Consider the following 26527-nt stretch of genomic DNA (forward strand, 5'->3'; position numbering starts at 1 on the left):
TAATTGTATTCCTTTTGCCTACCATAAATGAAATACTTGTTTTATTTGTTCTTTCATTTAGCTATCTTCTGTAGATTTTTTGTCTAGTGTTAGATGTTCTTATCTATTTTCTTAGTTTGCATGTTGTGTTTATTATGTTGGCATTTGTTGTGTAGTGAAAATCTATTTCCTTTCAGCATTTGATCAATTCTAACCTGTATACAAGTTCCTTTGGGATAGATTAGAGTTTAGAACTATGTAATTTGGTGTTCCATTGATGTGCAGTGCATTTACAGGTAAAGGTAGTAACCAAATTTCAATACAGTGCATCACCTTTCCTTTTTAGCATTTTAATTTCAGCATCTCCTTCTCCCTTTTCCTTAAAAATTGTAGTTTAGGTGCATCCCGATTCTAAAGAAGCTGGCCTTCTCTGGAGATTCAACCTCGGAGCGCAAGTCCCACACTTGGAGGTTGTTTACAAGTTACATGAAGTCGTTTGAGGGTCATACCTCAAGCAAGGGTGTGGACTTTTGTGTCAACAGTTTTTGGCACGCCCAATGGAACACAGATTCAGCTACATAAGTCCATTGGTAGTCATTTTAATCTTCACTTTGTAAATGTAAAGGGATCTTTAATAGAGATAAGTACTACTGAATTCTTATTTACAATGGTGCAGATCTACAATAGTAAAGTTCTGATATTGTATTATGAGTATGTCTTTCAAACGGTAATTTAAATGTATTCCAATGTCAATTAATATTCTGAAGTTATAAGCTATAATGCAGAGGTACCATTGATCACTGCTGAAGAGAAATATTGCTGTTGTAATTGATATGTCCTCTCAGTCAGCGATCGCTATATGTATATGCATGTGTAGTCCTGTCCCTACGGGGAGAAGACTTCAGTTATCTTATGGTAATCATGCCTTATATTGAAACAAGACCGATGGTCTCGATAGCCTTTAATAATCATTTTATTTATATATATATATATATATACTTCTGAGATAATCAATTAAGTATATGAATAAATACTGAAATACATAACAGTAACTATGTAAATATATATATGAGAGAATCACGAATTCATATACTAAGTATGATGTGTACTTCACTTCTACTAAAGCTACACTTTAACACATTCATTGAGAATTTGGGTGTTATTCTTAGTGCCAGTAGCCTTTGGAGGCATTTCATCAAACACCATGTTCACTCTGAGTGCAAATCTACTAGTTTCAAGTAGAAACAATGCTGGTATGTGAAGATCATTATCGATCTTTTGTGATTTTCATAGCTTTCAATGAATTTGCAGCTTTTATGAAGTTCTAACCATGAACCCATTTCATAGAAACAACTACTATTTCCCCCCGTATCATGAAAATGCTATTGCTCAGCCCTCATACTATCCATACCAATCTCAACCTCAAGTTGTCTATAGCCAATATGCTCAAAATTCCCACTGTCCTCCTATCCCTGTTCCACCAGTCCCAACATCCCCTTATAAACGGATTGAAGATATTATGTTAGAATTCCAAAAGAATATAGACTTGAAGTTTCATGAAAAGAGTAGGAGAATGGACGTGTGGTTTCATGAACAAAATGAGCAGTTGTTGGCCTGTGATAGGCAACTTGATGAGATTGAGAGGCGGCAGGAACTAGACCGACAGCAAGAGGAGATGGCATACCAAGCCTATCTCCAACAAGAGGAAGAGAGAGAGAGAGACACAACAAAGGCATTTTAGGAGAAACTTGCTGGGCAAGTTACTGCAGCAAAAGAAGAGGAAATAAGGCTCAAGTTAGCTCATTTTCAGAGCAAGGAAGCAGAGGCAGCCCCTTCTCCAAAATTTGTCATTCCTAGCTTCAAGAAGCCCCCTCCATTACAAGAGCCTACTGCTGTAACTTCTCCACTCTCTGTGCAAAAGAGATGGCCCTATCAGCCTTCTATACCTATTACCATTTCACTCTTTGAGGGCAGATTGGTTGTATGGACTCCTTATGGTCCTAATATACCAATTCGGGAGAGTAAAGAAAAGTTAAAGCTTCCATGGGAGGAGTTGCAGGCTTTTGTCTATGAACCTTCACCTAGGCTTGAAGAGGACAAAGAGGTGGAGGTTGAAAATAAGGAAGAGTATCCAATCTTCTTATTTGAAGAGCTTCCCTCTTATGTTGAGGAAGAAGAGAGAAAGGGTGCTCTTATTCTTGAGGAACAAATATTGGCTAATATTGGCTTTTGAGCCTTTACAAGAAAATGGGGATCTGCTACAAGAGAAAGAAGAAAAAGAAGACCAATTATTGCAGCAAGCAATCCTCCATGATATGGAAGATGATGAAGAGTACCCCAAGGATAGCTCTGTCCTTGGGGAGGAACATGCTAATATGCATGAGGTTGTTTCTCAACTTATGCATATTGTTGCAGCAGAGCAAGAGGATTTTGATGAAGAAATTTTATGGGATGAGCTGGAATTGTTTTGCTCATCCTTGGACATTAAGAAATCTGCCCCTTCATCAGAATATCATAAGTTGCAGCAGCAACATGTGGAGATCCATACCATACTAATAGTGCCAAAGGAGGTGACTCATGAGCAGCATGAAAACAAGGTGGAGATTGTTTCTTCACAAGAGGAGCCACTTTCAAACCAGCAGGATACCACTATTGTAGAGCATAGAAGCATGGTCAAGGCTGATTGCTTAGGCCCAGTTCAATTAAAAGGATGCCCCATAAGGTATCTAGCTCTGCAACTTATCAGCAAGTTGCCCCCAATCATGCTTACTTCTGAGCATGAGAATGAGTTTCACAAGAAGTAGCAAGTAAGTTTTGCTCAAGAAAACAATGTCCCAATGCTGGAGAGCTTCATTGTTCTTAGCATTAGTAAGGTGCTCCAAAGTGCAGCAGTATGCTTGTCATGCTTGTTGATCTATTCAATTGCCCACATGCATGAAAAAAACAATCAAGTAGTAAGGAAGAGCAGCCACTTCAATAAGCCAGTCAATGGCTTTGTTTGGTTTCAGTTTTCTAAATTCTTGTAAATAGTAGAATAGGTGTTTTCATGTTTCCAAGTGCATGAACACCTGTTTCCTTCATGGAGATAGCAGATTTTGATATTTTGCCAGGTTGCAATTGTAGATTTTATGTTGTGACAAATGTGCATCTTATTTTGATGCTTATGAATCCTCGTCAAATGGATTGCTTCAAGGCCACTGATCATATGCTTAGTAGGAAAGCATCCCCCTTGAGCCGCTAGAAATGTTGACATTTTTGTCACCCTTTAGCCCATTACATATAACCGATCAAAGACATTGTTCAATTGTGCCAACTATATTCAGAATCGGATGTCTCACCAGACATTGCGTCATTTGACTCCTAAGGAGGCTTGGACTCATGTCAAACCCAATGTTTCTACATTCCGCATTTTTGATAGTGAGGCTTGGGCATTTATTCCAAATGCTCAGAGGAAAGCCATGGAGAGGAAGAGCTAACAACTCATCTTTGTTGGCTACTATGAGGGTGTGAAAGCGTACAGGTTGTTTGATCCTGATTCCAAAGAGGTCTTGTTTCAACAAGATGTCTAGTTTGATGAGTGTTATCCTCAGATGGAGCTATTGTAAAGTTTTCACATCATTGCCCCAAAAATTTTGGGGACCCCCCTTTTTAATTGCCTTAGCAAATTTTTTTTGAATTGTCCAAAAATTTTGATTTGATTAAGTGATAGGACACCTTCAGGCCAGAGGGGAGAAAGGGTTAGACTTATTTTCACCCGGTTTCAACTTGATTTTCTAGAACAACCAATTTCATCCTTAGGCCGGACAAATTTCAAAGAGCAACACTTGGTAGGATAGAATTGTAAAAATTGTATTTAGATGATTTCTGTTGAAAATTTGGATATAATTGTGTAAATTTAAATAATTTTAAAAAAATGAAATTTTGTTAGATTTGAATTTTTTTGGAAAATCTTGAATTTCTTTGGTGAGAAAAAAAATTTCTTTTGTGAAGATTAAGTCAAATTGCAAAATCAATTTTAGACTCTAGAAATGATTTTATTTTTTTGTCAAAAAATTTTAATTACTTGGCAAAATCGATTTGAATTGAATTGCAAAAATTGGCTTTAATGGGTTAAAATTGCCTTGAAAATTTTAAGCCTTTAATGAAATTGGTAATTTAATATTGAAAAATGGCTTTCAGCTAGCCAAAATCCGATTTTAATGACATATTAATTGCTAAATCATCATTAAATGGAAACATTTAGCATCTCCAAGACATTGTTTACTTTATTTTGTGATTTTGGTCTAATTGGCAATTTAAAAAAGTAAATTTCATCTTGGCAAAGTTAATTTTTAGCTAAACATTTAATTGGGGGCCATGTCTTGTGTTCTAATTTATTTATTTTTGCTCCCAAGGTCCCAGTCGGCCAGCTAGGGAGGATGAGCAAGTTGGGTATAAGAGGAAACTCTTTCCTCTCATTTCCTCATTCCTCACTCCTCTTTGGTGCTTACGCGATTTTTGGCTAGGAGCAGATTTTCTCTTCCTTGGGCGATTTTCCTAAGGCAGATTGGCATCTTCTTTAGGAGATTTTTCCAGCTAGGGCAGATTGGCATTATTGTTGGCAAATTTCTTCATGGCAGAGATCTCTATGTTTGGCGATTTTCCATAATTGAGGGCAGATCTGCACTCTTCTTTCTTGGCGAATTTTGTGGGAGCCGAAATTTGTGGAAGACAAAATTTTGATTTTCAAGAGGGGCTGCAATTTTCTCCTAGAGATTGGACGATTTTTCTGGTGAAGAAAACAAGTGATAAAGTCTGATTTTTTGGCACATGCATGGGCAATTTCAAGTGGACAACTCCGAGAACACTAATTTCTGATTTTTTCTAGCTAGGCCTCTAGATTTGCAAGGGATTTGAAATTCTTTAAGTCTGATCCTAAATTCCAAAAAGAAGATCCGACTATTGGTAAAGGTAACTTTAAATCATTTAGAGTTGAAAGGGGTCCTTAAGCTGATTTCCTTCTTTCGTTCTTGTCTAGATATTGTCTCCCTTGGTTCTTCTTGCATTTATTATCCACCTCTTAACCATCCTATCATAGATTGACAAGATGGTAGATGTTAATGCAAGCAAGAATCCTAAGGGAACAAACACTAAGAAAGACAAAGAGGATATGATGCCCAAAACAACTTTCTTCTCGAAAATGAGGCGAATAACCAATACAATGTCAGTACAGTAAACATGATACAGTTAAAAATCTAAAAAGAGACCCGGCTATTGGTAAAGGGTAACTTCAAATCATTTAGAGTTGAAAGGGGTCCTTAAGCTGATTTCTCTCTTTCGTTCTTGTCTAGATATTGTCTCCATTGGTTCTTCTTGCATTCATCATCCACCACTTGATTAGGATGGTAGATGTTAGTGCTAGCAAGAACCCTAAGGGAACAAACACTAAAAAAGACAAAGAGGATATGATACCCAAAACAAATTTCTTCTCAAAAATGAGGCGAGTAACTGATACCAATGTCGGTACAATAAATATGCTACAAATAAAGGACAGACTAAAGGAAGGACAATCCCCTTGGCAAAGAAGATATACAAAAGGCAGTTGCACAACACAGCCCAAGTGTCGACACTTCCATTTCAACAATGATGAGCGATGTTGGGGTGGCACTTGATTTTGGAGACATCAGAGAAGAGGATATCAATCAGACAAGACTTGGATCAAGATTGGATGAGTTAGGAAAGGTTGCTATCAAGAAGAAACATTTAGGCACCCTTTCCTCCCTCAACGCCTTTATCGTATTTGCAAAAGAGTATGAGAAGGATCATGAAAAGACACTACAAACAGCAAGCAACATGATGAAATCGACTCAGCTCAAGATAAAGCATACATCTTGTCCTCCCATGGAAGAAGTCAGCGAAAGGTTAGCTAGGTTCATTGCCTTAGCTAAAAGAATGAAAGAAAAAGGGAGAGTTATATTAGAAGATCATTTGATGTAAGCCCAAGTGGCAATTTCTCTTTCTTCTAGAATAGGACAAGTGTCTAATTCTGATTGGCCACCATTTTGGTGCCTTCTCATTGGTTGCCACTTTTTCACTTTTTTCATTGGTCCATTGACAAGGTGGCGTCTTCTCATTGACCGATGGGGTGGCAACCCTAACTAGGGTTTCTAGGATCCAATCTGGATCGTTGATTTTGCTTTTGATCTCTATCGTCGGTTGTAATTTTGACCTCTATATAAGGCCATTTTGCTCTCATTTGTGAGGTAGTTATGTTGAAGAAATGTTGCCAAAATACTATCAAAACTGTTCTCTATTCATTGTTGTGGCTTGCATGGTGGATATACATGATCATTTTGGTGTATTGCATGGTTCTTCTCATCTCTCAAATTAAAGTAAGATTTCATTCCATGTTGTTAGAGTAGAAGTAGATGGCTAATTGTATGGTGATGTTAGTGAATGTTTGATAGGGATCTACAACTAGGCCACTAGCATCTTAGCCGCTGGTTAGGGAGCCTTGTGTGGTAAACTAGTTCTCTTTTCCTTTGAATCATTGCATCTATGGAGGTGGAGCCGCTGGTTAACTTTCATTAGATTCGATCCCCATCCATTTGCTAATCTTTCCATTCATAGGAGTAGGAGAAGAATAGTGAGTAGTTGAGTAGTCGAATTTCACTCTAAGAAAGTTAGGAAGGTAGAAGTCATTAGAAGCATTATTGCCTCCTCCTTGCACAATCAACATTATCTAGCGCTACATCCTCCACCATCATTGTCACCATCAACATCACCTGGCACTCATACAAAATCATCACCATCTCACCAAAAGCCCAAGTCAACCTTGAATGAACAGTGTAAGGCCGCCTACGTGATTACCAGCAAATCACATCGATAAAACTGAGCCAGTATCCACAAGTGTAAGGAACATTGGAGTTATTCTCATATCCTGTGAGCATTAACTTTTCAAGAGAGGAATTGTGTGTTTGATACTCTGTATCAGATATTCAATTACTAATATGTTATGTACAAAAACTCACATCAATAGAAGTCTCCATCACCAGCTTCTCCTTCACTACCAAGTACTTCCTCTTCTCCTGTACAGGATTATGTATCCTCTGAGGAAGATATTGATGTTGATCCCCCTTCACCACCTCCACCAAATGTTCAATGACTACCCAAGTGGGCTCGTGATACTGTTTATGCAGCTGGACCTATGGCAGGAGATCCTTCAGATTCTCGTCGCACTCATGCTCAAACATCTGGTACTGGACTATTGAGTCATGTCATTTCAGAAGATCCACAGAGTTTTTCACAAGCGACAGGACACTTAGAGTGGGATAGGGCTATGAATGAGGGGTACTCTTCTTTGATGAACCACACTTGGCATCTTTGTCCTCTTCCGAAAGGAAGTAAGTTGGTTCGATGCCGATGGGTGTACCATACCAAGTATACTGCAAATGGTTCTATTGATAAGTACAAGGCACATCTTGTTGCAAAGGGATTTTCACAGATTGAGGGTATTGATTACTCCAAGACCTTTGCTCCCGTCGCCAAGATGAATTCTATTTGCCTTGTACTCTCTCTTGCATCTTCTCAAGGATGAACAATATTGCAAATGGACATGAAGATTGTCTTTTTACATGGAAACCTACATGATGAGATCTATATGGAGCAGCCTAATGGTTTTGTGTAGGACTCTTCTATGGTATGCAAGCTTCGGAGGTCTTTATATGGTCTCAAACAAGCCCCTCGGGCTTGGTATGAGAAGATGAATTCCTTCTTGCTTGCTTCACAATTTACTCGGTGTCATTCCAATCCTACAGTGAACATTCTGTGTCATGGGGTTGACTTATTGATACTTGTGCTATATGTAGATCATCTCATCATTATAGGTAGCTCATCCTCTATGATTCGAAGTGTTCAACGAGCTTTGAGAGAGCAGTTTGAGATGACAGACCTTAGACTTGTGCACTATTTTTTGGGCCTATAGGTTGTTCAATCTTCAGATGGGATAGCCATGCTCCAGTAGAAGTATGCTCTTGATATGCTTCAAAGATTCAACATGCTTCATTGTAAGCCTACTCCCATGCCTTTTCAGTTGGGTGTTGTTTTATCTACCACTTGCACTACTCCTACAGTGGATTCCACTTTATACAAACTTGTGGTAATTTGTTGTACCTAACACACACATCTTGATATATCCTGTGCGGTTGGACTTGTCTCTAGATTCTCACATGATCCACATGAGAGTCATTGGAAAGCTTCCAAATGTATCTTGAGGTACATACGGGGTACTATGTGTTATGGCATTCACTACACATCAGGGGATCTTCACACTGTTGGTTATACAGTCTCAGATTGGGTTGGTGATATTGATGATCGAAAGTCTACTTTTGGTCCTATCACATGGTCTTGCAAGAAGCAGCATGCTCACTCATTATCATCTATAGAGGCAAAATACAAGACAGTTGTGCTAGCTAGTCAGGAGGTTTTATGGCTTCTACAGTTAATGGTAGAGTTTGGATTTCCTCCTGATAGTTCCACCTTTCTTTGGTGTGACAATCGAAATTCAATACACATTTCCCACAACCCTGTTGAGCATCAGAGGACCAAGCACATTGAGCTTCACATGCACTTCATCGAGCATCTGATTCAGGATGGCTCTCTTAGATTGGAATATATTCGCATTGCTGAGCAAGTTGTAGACATCTTCACTAAACCTTTTGCATCCCCGCGGTATCTTCAGTTGCGTTCTATGCTTGGGGTGAAGGAAGTTGTCCTTGGGGGGTCTCAGTGATGAGTCCTTCCTTTTTTTCTGTTTTTTGGCTTCTTCTATCTCTTTTTGGAGTATGGTTTTTCCCACATGGTTTTCCCTGTTTCTCCATTTTTCAGAGATTTGGTTGTGTTAGGTACCTCATCAGCCCATGTTGTCAGGGCCCATTTATGCTTTCAGCATTGTAGTTTCTTTTCTTTTTCTGCATTATTTGCAGCTGCATTGTTGCTAATCTTAAGAGGGGGTGTTAAAGGATTAATTTCATTTTATTTATTAAATTACCTTTACTTCCTACTTAAGATTTCACTTTATGCACATGCATTTCCATTTAATAATTAAATATTAATAATTAAATATCATTTACCTCTTAGGGTTTCCCTATTAGGGTTTTACAATCTCCTTTATTAGGATTGATCCATTGTATTTTCATTCATTCTTTCAATTTGATAATATATTCTTACATATTTTCAGAGCCAAACCCTTGCCTTCTCTTGTCTTTTTCTTCTCTGTGGCAGGTTCTTGCATACAGGTGTTCTACTAGATCTGTGGATTTGTTCTCATCAAATTCTTCAACAATTTTACTAGTTGCCCGTATAGTTGGGATACCCTCTACCCACTTTGTAAATTAATAAGTAGCAACAGGAATCCATGAGTAACCACTGCTTGACTTGTTGGCTATCTCACGTATGAAGTCAATCCCCCACTATTGGAAAGGTGCCTAAACCTCCATTGATCTTATTGGTGTATTGCCAGAAAATTTTAACCTACCAGCAAATCTCTGGCAGGGGTCACATTTCTTGACTAATTCATAAGCATCTCTAAACAAAGTTGGCCACCAGAATCCAGACCTTAATACTTTATGGGTTGTTGTCTTGGCCATATAGTGTTCTCCACATACTTCATCATGCATCTCGTTTAGAATCCTGACTGACTCTTCTTGGTCTACACATTTTAATAATACCCTTCCAGATTCTTCCACCAGAGTTTGCCATCAATAATAATGTATCTAACGACTTGCAATTTTAGAGATCTTTTCTCATTATCAATCATTTTGGATGGAGCAGTCATGTGTTGCAAATAATAGATGATATCTTTATACCACTCACATTGATCCATATCATAGGTGTAGGGCCCATGATCAAAATCTACAACATTTATTTGATTCGCATCTAAGTTGGATCGTGCCATCAATTTCACCAAACCTTGACCCCTCACCAATTTTGTGATCTGCACATCTGTGTTGAACTCTTGAATCCTACTTATCCATCTGCACCTTTTGCCAGAAACTTCCTGCTAAGAAAATACGTCCTTAACTGTAGCACTTGGAACAAAAGAAATGATTGTAGCACCAACCAAATAGCATCTAAAGGCCTTAACTACTTTTACCAAGGTATATGCATGTAGTAATACTGCAAGAATAGTGTGAAAAGAAGCAAAGGAAAAAATATGCATAGGCTTACCATAATCCGGGGTCCTTAATACTAGTGCATTTTTAATAGCTTCCTTAATATTTTGGAATGCTATATAAGGTTTTCCATCCCATTTGAGTTTTGCTCCTTGCTTGAGCATTTTAGAAATAGGCCTACTGATTTCAGCAAAGTTTGTCACAAATCTTCTTAAGAAATTTACTTGGCCAAAAAATGATTGAATTCCTTTTACATTCCTAGGTTTGGGAACTGTACCAATAGCATTAATTCTCTCAGGGTCTATCCTTATTCCCTCTTTGGATACTATGTAACCTAAGAGTTTACCCTCAGCCACCCCAAATGCACATTTCTTTGGGTTTAAGGAAACCCCATATTCTAGGACCTTCAGATTTTCTTTTCCAAATGTTTATAATGGTCCTCTACATTCTTGGAGTATGCAGTTAGATCATCTTGGTACACAACCATAAACTTGTCTATGATATCTGCAAAGGCCGCATCCATGGCTCTCTAAAACTTGGCTCCTGCATTAGTTAGACCAAAGGGCATTATGACATACACATACGTGCCCCAAGGTGTTGTAAAAGCAATTTTATATTGCTCAGATTTGTCCACTAACACCCGGTTATACACTAAGAAACCATCCATCATGGACATCAGCTCTAATCCTGTCACTTGTTGTAGCATAGCTTCCATATTTAGCAAACCACAGTTATCCTTGAAGGAAGCAATGTTTAAGTTCCTGAAGTCAACACATAATCAGATGTCTCCATTCTATTTTCTGATCGGTACCAAATTTGAAACCCAAATGGAATGTCTTATTGGTCTTATAATACCTCCATCTCTGAGTTTCATCAACTTATATCTTTGGAGCTAATGTGGGGTTGATGGGCCTTTGTTTCTGTCTGAAAGGTTTGACATTTTCCTTTAAGGGAATGACATGTTTGAAAAGGTCTTCCCTGTAAGCATTTAGGTCATCATATGACCATGCAAAAACATGTCTAAACTTCCTCAACAAATCAATGAGAGATTTCCTTATAGCAGGAGACAACTGTAACGCCCCGCCAAGGGATCCAAAAGAATTAACCTAAAGTTTCACTAAGTTTGCTAAACATTTTTTTTTTTTAATGTAAGAAAGTATAACATACACATCAAACACATAGTAGCGGAAGCAATAACATGTAATCATCAACAAACATACATCACAAGTTACATTCTTTAAGGGTCCCAAGACGTTGAGTCACATTTAAATTTAATTAATTCTAAGTCTAACAAATACCACATACATATGAAAGAATAATCAGAAACTCCAATATCCATAATATACATTTGTTCCAAATGAATCTTGGCAAATTAATTCGGAATGCTCAATCATCCACTGTACATGTCACAGGGTATGAAAGGCTTAAAAGAATATACATATGTAAAGATAAAAATACATCATCCTCAAATCCATGATACAAAGTACAGTAAAATAAATGAAATCATCCACCATACATGATACATCAATACATCCATAATAATAAAACATCCATGAACAGAATGAAGGTAAATGCCAACCAAGAAAACTCTAGTCACAGTGACCACGGAACAGATCTCAATGGTAAGAGTAAAAAGCACTACCACCCGACCTCGTGGAACCTAAATGGTCCACTCCCACCGCGCTGAGGAGATAGTCTCAAGTCCCAAACAAGGTATCAAACACAAAACACAAGTACTCTCTAAGTCTGGGAAATCCTAAAAGTACACTAACTCAAAGGTTCCAACATAGATAGACATCTAGATCCAGAGGCACACAAAAACACATAGGAAACCTGCTATGCAAGCGGGAAAGTGTCATCGCAAAAGTCACGTTGGAAGTTACCCGAGCAATCCCTTAGGAATCCCGGGTCCCCTATGATCCTGCGGCCACTAGTATCCTCTCGTACTGACGAGGCATACTACGGAATGCAAGGTCGTAACCAAGCGCTCTCTCTACCCCATCCTAGTCTGTACTAGCACTCAAGGCATGGAAGAGAACATACAGTTATCTTATTAGGTTCATTTAAGTCAGTATTTAGGTGAGATGTTTTCACTTATTAAAACAAACAACTTACAATGAGTCATGCCCAGAGCCACTTCGGGTCTCCCGTCCCTCATTGCAAGCCACTTCCCAACACTACACATAGATAACCTACCCTAGGTTCATGAAATCACAAAATCAAGAATCATAATAAAATCACCTCAGTCCTATACAAGCGACTGAAAACATCATAAATATAATCCACAATCATCACATCAGTTCTTCATGAGCAACTGAATAGCCTCAAATAATAATCATAATGATCACAACAAATCTCTATCGGCATTTGAAGGCATCAATTATAAATCACAATATCCCATGGTTCTCCAACGAGCAACTAGAAAGAATCCCAATAATAGAACACAAAACTGATCGAAGGCTCCAAAATGGTCAAGTCAACACATGTCACAACATGACATCACCAAGAGCAAATAAAACACCTTAGTCCTCTCAAAGCGACTAGAAGGCAAATCAAATATAACTAATCGATGACTCAAAATGGTAAAGTCAGGTATCTCATAAACATACACCTCAGCTTCTCACAAGGAAACTGGACATCAATAACAACCAGTAAAAACATCACATCATAGAGCATATCACACATCACCATGGTTGGGTTTAGAAAGATCGGGAACAAATCGTCATAATATCACAATCGCATAACCCCAAAGCCTCTGGTAACAACCTAGGACTAGTCAACATCTAATCAACCCAAAACCCCAAACATAATATCATAAGAAAATAGAACAGTACAGTAAAGTTCATAGTTGGATACATTTTCAGAAAACACACTAGGTTTTAAGTTAAAGTTCAATTCACGTTTCTATGTACGTTTCTAATGTAGAATTTTCTCATTATTACCCTTATGCTTAAACCCGATTATTTACTTATAAATATAAGATTACTCTTAGATTAAAAGTCAATTTCTTCCTAACAAAATGACCTAAAATAATCTGTAATAATAATTTTTTTTTTTTTTTAAATTATTTTAAAATAATCAATAATGATTTAAATTAAATAACTACTATTTTATTAAAAACCATTATTTAACCTTTAATAATAATAACTCCTATTATTATTAAACATCCTTCTTAATTAAATTACTTAATGTTTTATTTAAATAAAAATTACATTTATAATCATATATAAATATTAATAAAATTTAACATTTAAAACTATCAATAATATTAATATGAAATTAATTTAAAACTTATTAAAAACTAATTTCAATTTTTTAAAAAAAACCGAATGCCAAAATATGGATCGGCATCATATATTAAAGTTTCTTTTTTTTAAAAAAAAAAACAAAAATTATAAAGCGATTTGGTAAATCACTGCCTGTGGCTTAATTGCAGCGCAGTGACTGCTGCGCAGGGTACTGCTGCGTCAGCAGTACCTGCTGTCACAGCAGTACTGCTGCGACACGCGGGCCGATAGGTAGGAAGGGGGGCGGGTCAACGACCCCCCCCCCAATATTAATATATTTTATTTCCTTAAAAAAATAAGCCTTTGTTAAATGATTAACAATTTCAAAAAAATAATTTATTTAGTTTATAAAATTTTATAAATAATTTAAGATTATAAAACAATTTTTTTTTTTTAATATAAATTTATTTATTTATTTATTTATTATTATTATTAATTTTTTTTTTTTTTTTTTTTTTTTTTTAAGTTGATTTTATCTATAATCTAATGGAGAAAACATTATCAACCCTAGCATTTAGGTCATCATATGACCATGCAAAAACATGTCTAAACTTCCTCAACAAATCAATGAGAGATTTCCTTATAGCAAGAGACAACTTCTTGCCTATGTATACCTTTTTAGGAGATTCAGTAGTTCCAAGATTTTTTTCTTCCAACTCTTCTGCTCCTTTGTCTTTGACTTTTGGTTGTACTCTATCTTGATGATCAAAAACACTTTCCAATACTACCAATCCCTTGGGCACTTAATCTGTTTTGAGCTGCAAAATTTCTTGGCCAAGAATTGTGTCTTTACCATCTACAGTTTCCATCAAACAACTGCAATCCAACTCCTTCCCATGATATCTATCCTCATTTAGGAGGAATTTCAATATATCTCAGTCATCCTCAAACACTTGCCAAATTTCAATGTTATCTGGTATCAAAGGTCTTGTCAGTGTTTCAATTTTAGAAACCCCTCAAAAGACACATCATCTAGTTTAATAGGCACATTAGCTAGCAAATCAGTCATTTTATTATTAGTCTTGTCCATCCAAGTTACTCCAAATGCATCAAATGCTTCAATCTCATCCAAACATCATTCCTATATTGTTTGAGCCTTCTATTCTTGGATGCATATGTTTGCCTGACTTGAGATACTACTAGTTCAAAATCACCAATCACATGTAATTTCCTTATACCATGTTTAGCAGCTACTTTCAACCCTGGCAGGAGTGCCTCATACTCTGCTATATTGTTAGTTCATGTGAAGTTCAGGGTGAAAGAATATCTAAAAGTCTTCTTATTCGGTGAAACAAAAACAACTCCAGCCCCCACCCCTTCCTTTGAGTTAGCTCCATCAAAATACATGGTCCACATTCCCTCCAAGTCAGAGCATTCAGATACTTATTGTGAAATCAATGGGGTTGGTTTCTCCTTTTTCTAGAACAATCACTTCAACCCTAAAGGCATTTAGATCAATATCCTGAAAACTTGTAGCGTCATTGTCTATGTTTTCTTCGATCATATGAGTTACCCTAAGCTCTCTGTTCACCTTAATAACTTTATCACCAATGTGAAAAGTAGCAAATGATAAATCACATTGTAGACTTCCCCACATAGCAACACTCCACTTCCTTGACAACAGCATACCATATTGTGGAGGGATGTCCACTACTAAGACACTCATGGTAAGGTCACTGTTAGGATATGCAGCTAGCTTGTATGGCAATGCACTGATGGTACTATAACAGGGGCACTGGTGGTACCTATAACAGGGACCTCTCTTGAATCCAAGGCACAACACCTCCCCTATTTAGTATCTACCTTCAAACCAAGGGACTCCATGATCTTAAAAGGCATAACAGTGTTTGAAGCATGAGAGTCAATCATACAATTTTTTACAATCTTATCATTTACTATCAAGCTCAAAAAGAAAAGGGTCAATGTTTTTAATAGAAGTTGCAGCTGAATTATCAAGGTATATTGGAGCTATCTAAGATATCACTCCTTCATCCCTTTTAATTTTAGACGAGGCTTGGGTCTTATCTCCTAGGGTATTTTCAATCTCAATGGCATTACTTTTTAGTTTTTCCAATTCCCCTCAACAAAATGCTAAGGCCTTATTCCTATGCTCCTCTATTCTAAACATTTCAGACAGAGGAACCTTCACAACAATTTGTGACAACATGGTCATCATATCAATGGAAGCATAAGGGGAAATTTTAACAACCATGTTTATATCCTCTTGTGGTTGCTCCATAGTGGCTTCAGGATGGCTATGAGCTCCTAGTTCAGGTCCCTCTGTAACTACAAGCTCTTTCTTTTTATCAGCACTTTGAACTAGCAAACTCTTTTTGGGTTCCCATTTCTTATCTTTAACACTCTTCACTTTAACAACTAATGGGCATTTTCGTTTGTCAGTATCAACTGATTTGTGGGTAACATCCTTGATGAAAATACCAGATGATTTACTAGTGTTATCATTCAATGTACTATTTCTTAGATTATAGGTACTCTGAACTTGGGCGACCATTTTTGTAGTTATTTTGTCAATTTCCTCCTTGGATGGCTTCCTCAAGTTCATGTGTCCTACCTCTGATGCCATGTTGCATGCTTTGTCATCAATTTCTTCCTCATTATCTGAAAAAACTTGCTGATGATAGACTCCATATACACTTCGCTGATTTTTAACATTCCATTTGGACTCTTCTACATCTGATTGCTCACAATCACAGCAGGAACTAACCAAGTTACATGCCACATCATCATGATTCCCTTCCATTGCTTCTTCTGATTGTGATTGTTGAGATGCAGAGATTGACTGAGCCACTGCACAATATTCAAGAGAATGAGGGGATTGACAAACCATACACCAAGGCATTTCTTCAGCAACATTCATAGAATTCCTCTGCAATGAATCTGATGTATTTTTCTCATTTGCACCTTGCACAAAATTACCAATGGGTTCACCATCCTTCCACTATGTGTTGTAGAGGTAATTTTGGAATCTAGTTTGCCTATTGAAATTGTTGTTAAGCTTTGGTTTGTCACCAGTATTAGGCTTGTTGACATTGCCCAATGAAGGCTTCATGTTTTTTAACAGATTCAACATCTAATCCATCTTGTCCTCTTTGGGCTTCTTGTTTGCAGTAGGTTTATCACCTTCTTTCTTATTTCGCCTAGGGTTGAAAAGTTTTGGATCATCTCTCCTCCCCAACTTTCCTGAGACTCTTCTGTTGTTTTCAATATTCACAACAACTCTGAAAGCATCTCTTAGTGTCTTAGGATCTTTATCTCTCGACATTTATGCCATCTTGCTATCAAATGCATTGAAATATGTGGTTAGGCATACATTCTCATCTAGTTCCATGACTTGGAATAACTTGTACATGCCCTTCTGGAATCTAACATTAAAATCAAATGTAGACTCAGTTTGATTTTTCTTGATATTGTTAAATTCGTTTAAAAAGAAGTTGGCATTGGTGTTATCTCCATATTGTTCTTTAAAGCATTTCTCTAAGTCATCCCATGAACCGATGCTACCATCAGGGAGTCTTCTAAACCAATCCCTAGCATCTTCAATGAGTGAATATATGAACAATTTCACAACCACGATCTTCATGCTCCACCTCATAATCATTTAGCATGTCAGTGAATTTCCTAAGGTGTTCCTCACCACTAATTGCATTGTTTTCAGAAAACTTTGAGGCCTTATCTCTCAATTCATTTCGAATGGGATTTGGATAGCTGGGAATACTCATGAAGGACATTTGTTTATATCTTTCCATATATGTGGGTTTTCTCTGAAATCCTAAAATATTTGTAGAACTGGGTCCAGTAGTTTGAGTTTGCGCAACTACTTTCCCTTGCTGCCCTATACCTTGCTGACCTACTATAGTAGAGAAAGAGGCTGGTCCTGGCTGGGATATCCCTATGCTACTTGCCTTTGGGCCACAAACTGGATTAGAGGACATACCTTGTGAAGGCTGAGCTTGTCCCATGGTTATACCAGGAATAGATTTAAAGAACTAGATCTTCCTCTTCATTTCTGCAGCCTGAGCTTCATTCTTAACTTTCTCCAACTCCTTGGCCAACTCTTCTCATTCTTTTCTAGCCTTTTCCAACTCCAAATCAATTTGAGATATACCATGAGTATCATTGGGTGTAACAGTGGGTTCATTTATTTGAATTCCCACAATCTTTTGTTTGCCTTTATCAACAACATTAGTAGTAAGGTCAACTATGTTTGGATTAGCTCTATTTTCTTCAATAGGTTTATATGGCTGGACTTGTGTCATGACAAGTCCTTGCTTCTCATGTAAGGCACATTCCTGTTCTTGAACTTTAGATCTGATTTGTCCAAGATCTCCAAATACATCTGAGTGTAAGGGTGTAGATTTCTCTTCCAACCTCTAATTTTTCTCTTTAAGCATGGCCATTCTTCTAAGTAGATTATCTCTTTCCAAAAGAGCATTCATAATGACCATCTCCTTTTCTTTCTCCAAGCATAGGCGCTTGGCATCTTCCTTAGCAACTTTCTTTCTAGAAACCTCCACCTCAACCAACAAATCATCATGATCTGTTGTTGTAGCTTCAAATTCCGTGGGATCACTTAAATCAATGAGATTTCTCTCTATGAACGGAATTGGTTGAGGACCAGATTTGACTGGCTGAATATCTTTTGATACCAGGCATGGGTTTCTTCCTTTAGATCCACCTAATAGGAAAACTATGTCTCCTATTGATGAGACCGTTTTGTCCTCGTAAGCTTCTTTATTTTGAAAAGGAGTTGTAAAGAGATCACCAAGCAACTTAGTATTTTCAGAACTAGAACCTAAAGATGACAGTTCCTTTTCTTCCAGATATTAATAATTATGATCACACTTGCATTGGATATGAAGAAAACACCGAGATCAATGTATCATGACAGATTTGGCTAGAAAGAGATAAGTATTCTATGATTATACTTTTAGTATAGATCATAAAAAAAAATTATTTAGCTGAGAATAGTGTATGCTATATTTCTCTCCATTATATATTAATTTTATGAGTTATTAAAGATATCTCTTGGTTGCAAGATGAATTAAGATGCAATGAGATGATGAGAGATCATGCAGATTGTAGAAATGGACTTGGGGACGTTGCTTGCAGTCATGATACATGTCTTCATTAAAGAAGAAGAAATGATATTCAGAGGAAGTCTATTCAGCTTCAGAGGGAGCTTGTGTGGTAGAGGGAGAATGCAAATGCTTTTTGCTTGATCAATCGTTGGAGTTAATCAATTTATTGTGATATTCAAACTGTGAGTTTGTTGCTCCTCTTGCGAGGAAGTCTCGATTGAGAGGGAGTCGCAACATTCAAATGATCTTTATGTGCTTTAATGAGTTCTTCTCTTGGAGACAAGTTCACTTGGTGCAATCCCTTGTTAATGAATTCTTCTCTATGAGAGAAGTTCAATTTGCAATCCCTTGCTAACAAGTTCTTTTATGCGAGAGAACTTGGAGGTAAAATCCCTTGTTCTACTCTCTGCAAGTAGGTATAGTGGATCCACCTTCTACGAGTAGGGATGGTGGGAATGCATTCTTCTCTGGGAGAAGTCTAAGGTGAAAGCCCTCAATTCACCCTCTATGAGTAGGCATGGTGAAAATAAATTCTTCTTTGGGAGAAATCTGAGGTGAAAGCCCTGTTTCCACCCTCTGTGAATAGGTATGATGGATCCACCCTTTGCGAGTAGGCATGGTGGAAGTCATGTGTGTGACTCCATGACTTTAACTCTATGCTCTTATGAAGCAACTATAGTGAATAATGTTAAATGCTGAGCTAACAATATTTTAATGAGAATCTATGTAATGAGAATTTATTATTGACATCTTTGGTTGCAGCTATTTGTGCCTGCTATACTAAAGATCTCTCTTTCGCTAAAAGGGAGTATTGAAGATTGTAGCTACAATAGAGATCTTTATCTCTAGTTTTGCTACATGTTGAAATTGGGACAATACGTCTATATTGCATCAACAGCCAGAGAAGATATTTATGATGATATTTTCATCATGTTTATTATTGTAATCAAGTGACCACAATGTGGCATTCAACGTGTGCTAGATGTCACACTCTAAATATTTGACATTTTGTTATATGAAAAGAGATGCAACATACAAAGAGTCGTGCATTTGAAAATATGAAGAGACTAATATTTGGAAACTAAAGAGAATTTCAGTCGTGATATAAAGAGTTTCTCGATTCAATATATAGAAGATTGGTTTGTGTGTATGGGATGGCAGCAAGTTGTAAGGATTGTACTTAAACTTCTATTATAAATACACGAGAGATTTTTCTAGTGTAGCTGGGTTTTTTTCCCTCAAGTTGGAGGTTTTCGCAGGATAAATGTTATGTGTCTTTATGTGCCTATTTTTAGTTCTTCTCTTCTTTATTATCGTCTATCATTATTTCTGGGCAAAACATTAACAAAAAATAAGGCAAGTTGTCAGGACAAAAGGGATTGACCAGTGGTTGATGGCTTCTGCCTTGCGAACTACTGTAGTTTGGAAAATATCAAGGATTTGAATCTCTTTTTTCTGATTTAAACCCTTCTTCAGCATCTGTAATAATCGTATTATGATTGTTATTTTCCAGAGGCAACCAAGTGTCCTCATCATGCTCGGGCTCTTTTCTACTGAAAGCAATGACGTTTCTTTCTTTCAAACAGTTACTGCACCAAAGTACAGCTGGTACCATCCATCTATATCTATAGGGCTGGATTAATTAAGTTATGTAAGCTTCAAATACAATAGTTAGAACCATAGCTTTTGTCTGCAATGTAATTATATCTCTCTATAAGGCATATGTGAAGCTTCTGGGATATACTAGCATTTTAAATGCTTACATTGTGAGATTCGTTATAGGCCTAATTTACTACGAGTATTTCTTCTGTTGGAATCGGTAATAGGAGTTCTCAGTGCTCACTGAATAATTTTCTAGTTTTCGTGACCCACTGCAGCCAATGCTTATCAAAAATCATTTAGAATTAGCTTTACAGGGGATTTAGGACTCTTGTCAGGAACCCTAAGTTTTTATTCGCTTACAGGTAATTTTGAATCATAATATTTGTCACAAAGATTACAGGAATTGATTCGTTCAATAAGTTTGATTCATTCTTTTCAATCTCATGTGCTTTTGAAAGACCACTCTATTTCAGCTCGTATACATGCCACTTCTATGGTGGCCGCAGAAATAAATGTTAGAGGAGAACCCAATGAAAGAATTAGACAGAGAGTTTATTTGCTTCTTTTTTTTGTATGAAGAAAGTTCTGTAATGCAGGAAAATGCAACTTACATTTATAATCATAATTTCGGTCCTTAGAGATGCTTTTCTCTGCAAGAGTCGAGAGCTGTGAATCCAGTTGTTCTAACGCGGCACGAGCCTTTTTATTTGGAGAAGATGTATCAGCGGTGCCTTTGTCATCACCAATTGTATTCAGTTCACACCTAGCTTTTATTCTTCCCTTTTTCCTTCCGCAAATCGTACTGTTCTTGTAATTGAACTGTGCGGTGGTGGAGATTTTTCTGTATGGTAATGTGATAGTAGAGATGAAGGAGGTGGTTGATTTTATATTTGTGGGCAGAAGGCAAAGTGGAGGAAATGGGTATGTGGACTGAAGAACACAGAAGTTTGTCATGATAGAGGGGATTTACAGAGAAATAATTTGCAGTACTGAATATTGGCAAGAGGCTTAGACAAATAAACTAAGTCCGCATGTTTGTTTTCTCTTGGCCCGAGATATGTCTGTGTTTGGCTGTCATTTAGCATTAATAATATAGAACCGTTTGCTATCCAGCCAAGTAAGTGTCATGATATATTTAAAATTTAACTGTCGCGCTTTTCTGTTTGCGGTTTAGACGTTTCCTATTGGAGAGTGGGGGTTTGGAAGAACATAATAGGCCTTCCATCCTAATTTGACTACTAAAATGATATATGTGTGGGATTCTATTTTCAATATAAAACTTCATCTTAAATGGGTGAATGTGGCCTCTAGATCAACTTCTAGTTTATTTAGTGTAAAAGTGTAGTTTAGGTTGTTTTGTGTAAAATGGTTGAAAGGATTATTTTGAAAATGGGAAAATTAATTAATAGGTATAGTATTTTTTCGATTTTGAAATAGGTTATTAAGGGAAGTGTGTTGATTGGAGTACTTTAACTATAACTATGTTTATTGTAAAACAATAATCAAATATTTTTGGTTGTGTTGTATTAAAAATTATCTTTCATTTTACAAGTGTGAATTGATTTGTTTCATTGTTAAAAAAATTTCTATTACATTATGTTATGTTTATTTTTCTTGATTTAGCATTAAAGTATTAGTATGAAAAAATAAAAGAAAGTTAAGTTAATTTCTTTGACAATGTGTAAGGTTACAAAACACTGGAATAGGTCACTATTTGCACATTACTCTGTAAATGTGGGTTCATAGATCTCTTACTACATCCATAATTTTAGACTCTAAGTTTATGAAATTGGTTCAACAAATGTTCTATGAAGGCTTGAGACACACATGTTAGAAATTTCTTATGCACTACCCTGGAAATTCGTGACAAGGGCTCAACCGCCTCCTATGTACTATAAGTTGAATGCTTGTATCGGACATCAACAAATTGGTCTTTTGGTGCAACGACAACCCCACTATAACAAGTGGTATCAGAGCTTGGTCACAGGTTTGAATCCTCAGACCCTCGGGTAATGTTGAGGGGGACATTGTTAGAAATTTGTTTAATGCTCCCCTCAAGATTCATGACAAGGGCTTAACCGCCTCCTATGTACTATAAGTTGAGTGGTTGTATTGGACATTGACATATCAGTCTTTTGGTGCAATGGCAACCCCATTCTAACAATGTGTATAAAAAATTTAAAAGTTTAGGCATCTTATTGATAAATATTCTAAGCTACCCAAAAAAAAGTTGTGAATTTGGAAGTAGATTCTATATCTCCTAATCCATTTGAAGAAAATCCTTAATCCTTTGCCTTTGAAAATGAATTCTCAATATTTTAAAATCATCAAGAATGTAAGAATGATAAAGAATCTCAATGCATAAAGTAATTTTCACTCACTCAATAGAGGCTAGTACTATAAGTTTGCAGTATGGAATTGGTGATTTGAGGAAGTTTGAAGATCTAAAGGTTGGGAGCTTTCAATTAATGCTAGAAGGTTCATGGTTTTAAAGGAGAAAATATAGTGAGAAAACCTTATCACTGGGATTAGTTACACATGCTTTAGAAGTGTTGGAAGGAGGTTTGACCTTCACCTCAATTAATGGTTTTAACAAGAAAAACCCTTAAAGAAATATTTTATAAAATAAATCGTTACCAACTTACATAAGTTCACCCATTTAGGAACAATGGATCTATAGTAACAAAAATAAAAACTATCGAACAAGAGTATTTAGGGCTTAAAATTTGGAAAGGATGAAGTTGTCCATCAGATTAGTCATCTTAACAAGACAAATTATAGTCCACAAATCAAGTTGTTTGACTCCAACATATCATTTAACTATGATACTTTTAAAGAGAAAATATTAGGTCAAAGGGGAAAAACTTATTTTAAGAAAATACTCTACTTTGTAATGGCTCCAAAGGGATTTCTCAAAAAAATAAAGCCAAAGAATTAATTAATGTTGGAATCAAAAATAAGGAAGGTCGCTCACACATCATGAAACAAGATTTAAAGAACTCAAGGGAAGTAGTCAATAGAAAGCAAAAAAACCTAAAGCTTGTAATCTCTATGAAACAACACAAACGAAGATTTTTTCCAAAAAATTTGAGAGGACCTTATAATAGTGCTCACAAATAATTTTTACTAAACAAGAGCTCTGAAGGAACTAGAGTCCCTTCCTTCTCCTTGAAATAGAAGATTGATTTGCGCCTAGAACATAACATGTAAACATTTGTACCATGTTTAGTTACTATTTATAATTTTCTATTCTTTTAAATTTTTATTAACTATTTTATATTTAGAAATAGATTTTATTTTATAATTTTAAAATTGACATAATAATTAATTATATTTAATATTGATTATTGATTTTATATTTAAAATTGATTATAAGTTTTATACATTAATGAAATGTTTAATAAAGTTGATGGTGTTAAACTATGCTTCCCTAAATAATATTTAGTGTTATAGGATCAATATTTATTTATTTTTTTAAATTGTCAAAAAAATCAAAAAAAATATTTGACATAACAATTTCAAAGATTGGCAAAATGAATGTTTTTTATTTAACAACTCTAATTTGATATTAAATTATATACTGATAAATATTAAATATTATTAATGTAAATTAGCATTAAAAATGAGAGATTAAAAAAGGCCATTTCTACTTTTAGAGACACTTCTCATTATAATTGTTGAAACATATTGACATAAGTATGAGAATGTGTTTCAATCATTGTTTTGTCATTGATGTCAAACCTACTACTTGCTAGTAAGACAACTACCTAGTTGATTTGAGTACTATCATTTGTTTGATTGATGAGGAGATTTTGATCAAATGAGATAACAAAAGCACCTAAAGGAAAGGTTGAGTTATGGTAATAAGGAGTACAAAGATTAGTTAAGACAATGATATTATAGTGCATTGATTATCTACTTAAGGTTGCAAAAGGTTGGATATACTGACTAAGTCTAGAAGAATTAGTCTACCAAGCTTGACCGAGTGGATAGTAGGTGTCGAGAAAAGTTAGTGCAAGCTAAGCAAAAAATCAGTTGGAGCCAAGCAAAGTGAAAGTTTAGTGTATGCCAAGTGATATAGTGTAAGCCAAGTAAAGTTTAGTTAATGTCGAGCACCGGTAAACTTTACTGTTTTCTGAGTTATCTAATGGATGACGAGTGGAAGAATGGTTTGGAAGCCAAGTGATAGCATATTGATGTCGAGTGTTAGTATTCATGTTAAATCAAAGATTTGATGAATCTGAGCCAACTATTTTGTTTTCTTGAATTTTGTGAAGCATGTGGATGATAACTGTGATGAGTTGGTGGCACAGAATACATAGTAAATCATTTTGAGGTGAATACAAAGAGGATTGAAGAAGAAGTTTCTAAAAGGGACTCAAATGAAAACATGGGTACATGGAATCCTACCTAAGCCTACTTAACCCTAAAATGAATGATAGAGGTTGAATGAAAAAACATCTTAATTTTCTATTTATAGAGATGGTTGGTCAGAAGCAAGGTTGGTCATGTTCGAGAACCTAAGTTAGATAAGAGGTCTAAAGTATTGCTTCATTAAGTGACCAAATAGAAGACACTATTATTGGCAAGCAAAGGAAGAAGGCTTAAAAGTGTGAATGCTTGAAGGATGAACAAGCTATCAGAGCTAAATTGTGTGAAAGCCAAGCAGAATGGAGGATTGAAACAAAGATCTATAATTTGTAAAGTGAGTTGTAATATGTTATCAGATCAAGCCTTACTATTACTTTCTAATCATTGTACCAATCTAGGGTAAATCCTTTGGATTAAGGTTGACCTAATAGTCATTTGTAAATCCTTTAAATGTGACATTCCGAGTGAATGATCTAAAGTCCTCTAACAAGGCTCACTCCTAACATGGTGATTAAAATCCTCTAACTAGGTCACATTTAATAGTGTGTATTGTAACCTTTAACAGGGTTGGCCTTTCATAGGGCATCGATTCATAAGAGTCAGAATGAGTACCATGATACTGGTGGTTTTTCCTAGATTGGGTTTCCATTTAAAATCCTAGTGTCAAATGTGTTATTAACTATGTTATGTTTCATGTTTACATTTCTGCAAAGTTATTTTAACCTATGATAGTAATTTGCAAGTTTAAGTGGTTGTATGATCTAATGGATGCATGCATGAATATGTTTAATGGATATGGTTTCACTAAGCTATGAAAAGGTTTATTTAAACATTTGGACCTTGGATAACTAATTCACCTCCCTCTTAGTTATTATAAATAATTACAATAATTGGTATCAAACCATCTACTTAAGAGGACTAGTTTGAAGGTACTAGAAGAAAAAGATCAAGATGTCAAAAGGAGATGCATCCAAACTTAACAAGGGAAACTTTCTATTGGAATTTACAAGTGGGGAGGTTTACTTCTGAGGGGTGGGGTGTGAATCAAAAGTAACTAACTTTAACCTTTTAAAAACTTTTAGCTGAGATCATTCATATGCATCTAACATATCTATGAAAAATAAAGACACGCATGAAAATAGATAACAAAAGATTTTGGTCACCCAGAAACCCTCCAAAATGAGAAGGTAAAACTAGGGTGGGGATGACACCCACAAATTATCACTGCAACAATATGTAACTATTTAAGGTTACAAAGTTTGACCACTTTCAATGGTCTTCCCTGTGAAAGGTCTATCCTATTAAAGACTTTACACCCTATTAAAAGTGACCTAGTTAAAGGATTTACAAACACTCACTTGGAATGTTACCCTATTAAAGGATTTAGCACCTTGTTGAAAGGCTTACAACATGGCTGTTAGACCAACCTATCATCATAGGATTTTCATTCCTAATACAATGGCTAGAGAGTATTAGAAATTCTTGAATTGATGACTTGCAATCTTCAATTGTTGATTCTAGATCCTTGTTCTATACAATCCGATTTGATCCTTCCTAATCTGATATGTCTCTACTCAAAATGTTGATGCTCTATTTTAACCAAATGGATTCTGCAATGCTACTCTTCCTTTTTGAAGTCTTTACACCCCTCTAAACTTCACTAGCATTCTCCCATAAACTCTTACTCATGCACGAATAATGGGGTGTTGTCCTCCTTTTAAAGGCTTTGAAGACTTAGGGTTAGGTATGAATCTATGTTCAATATTCATTCTTCTTTTCCTGCTCAATTCTTTTACTTTTTCCTATTGGTTGCATGCTTTCTCCATTTTTCTTATTGGTTGCATGCTAATTACACAGGGAATGCAAAAGATTCGATCTTATCTTCAAGATCCTTCGAGATTCATCCTAAGTCAGCTCAAAAATAGTTTACATCTAAGTTTGTGAAGGCACAAACTCATATGTTGATTCTATGTTACTCGACACTTGCTAGTTGTTGATGCTCAGCACATATAGGAATTTTGTCTCACTCGGCTCCTAT

General features: G+C 36.1%; 1 protein-coding gene and 1 pseudogene across 1 annotated transcript in view; one reads left to right on the plus strand and one right to left on the minus strand.

The window, feature by feature from the left end:
- The window catches only part of LOC149558608 (uncharacterized), a 95880-nt gene extending 74600 nt beyond the window's left edge, over nucleotides 1-21280 (minus strand). Inside the window, exon 1 of the mRNA XM_089832770.1 lies at nucleotides 20730-21280. Coding sequence (XP_089688896.1) covers nucleotides 20730-21072 — 343 coding nt within the window. The 5' untranslated portion in view covers nucleotides 21073-21280. The remainder of the gene's footprint in view (nucleotides 1-20729) is intronic.
- A 2943-nt stretch (nucleotides 21281-24223) lies between these two features.
- The window catches only part of LOC149558609 (histone acetyltransferase MCC1-like), a 39851-nt pseudogene continuing 37547 nt past the window's right edge, over nucleotides 24224-26527 (plus strand).

Source organism: Cupressus sempervirens, chromosome 5, assembly GCF_028749045.1.
Source record: "Cupressus sempervirens isolate cs-2001-9-10 chromosome 5, ASM2874904v1, whole genome shotgun sequence".
Classification (NCBI taxonomy): domain Eukaryota; kingdom Viridiplantae; phylum Streptophyta; class Pinopsida; order Cupressales; family Cupressaceae; genus Cupressus; species Cupressus sempervirens.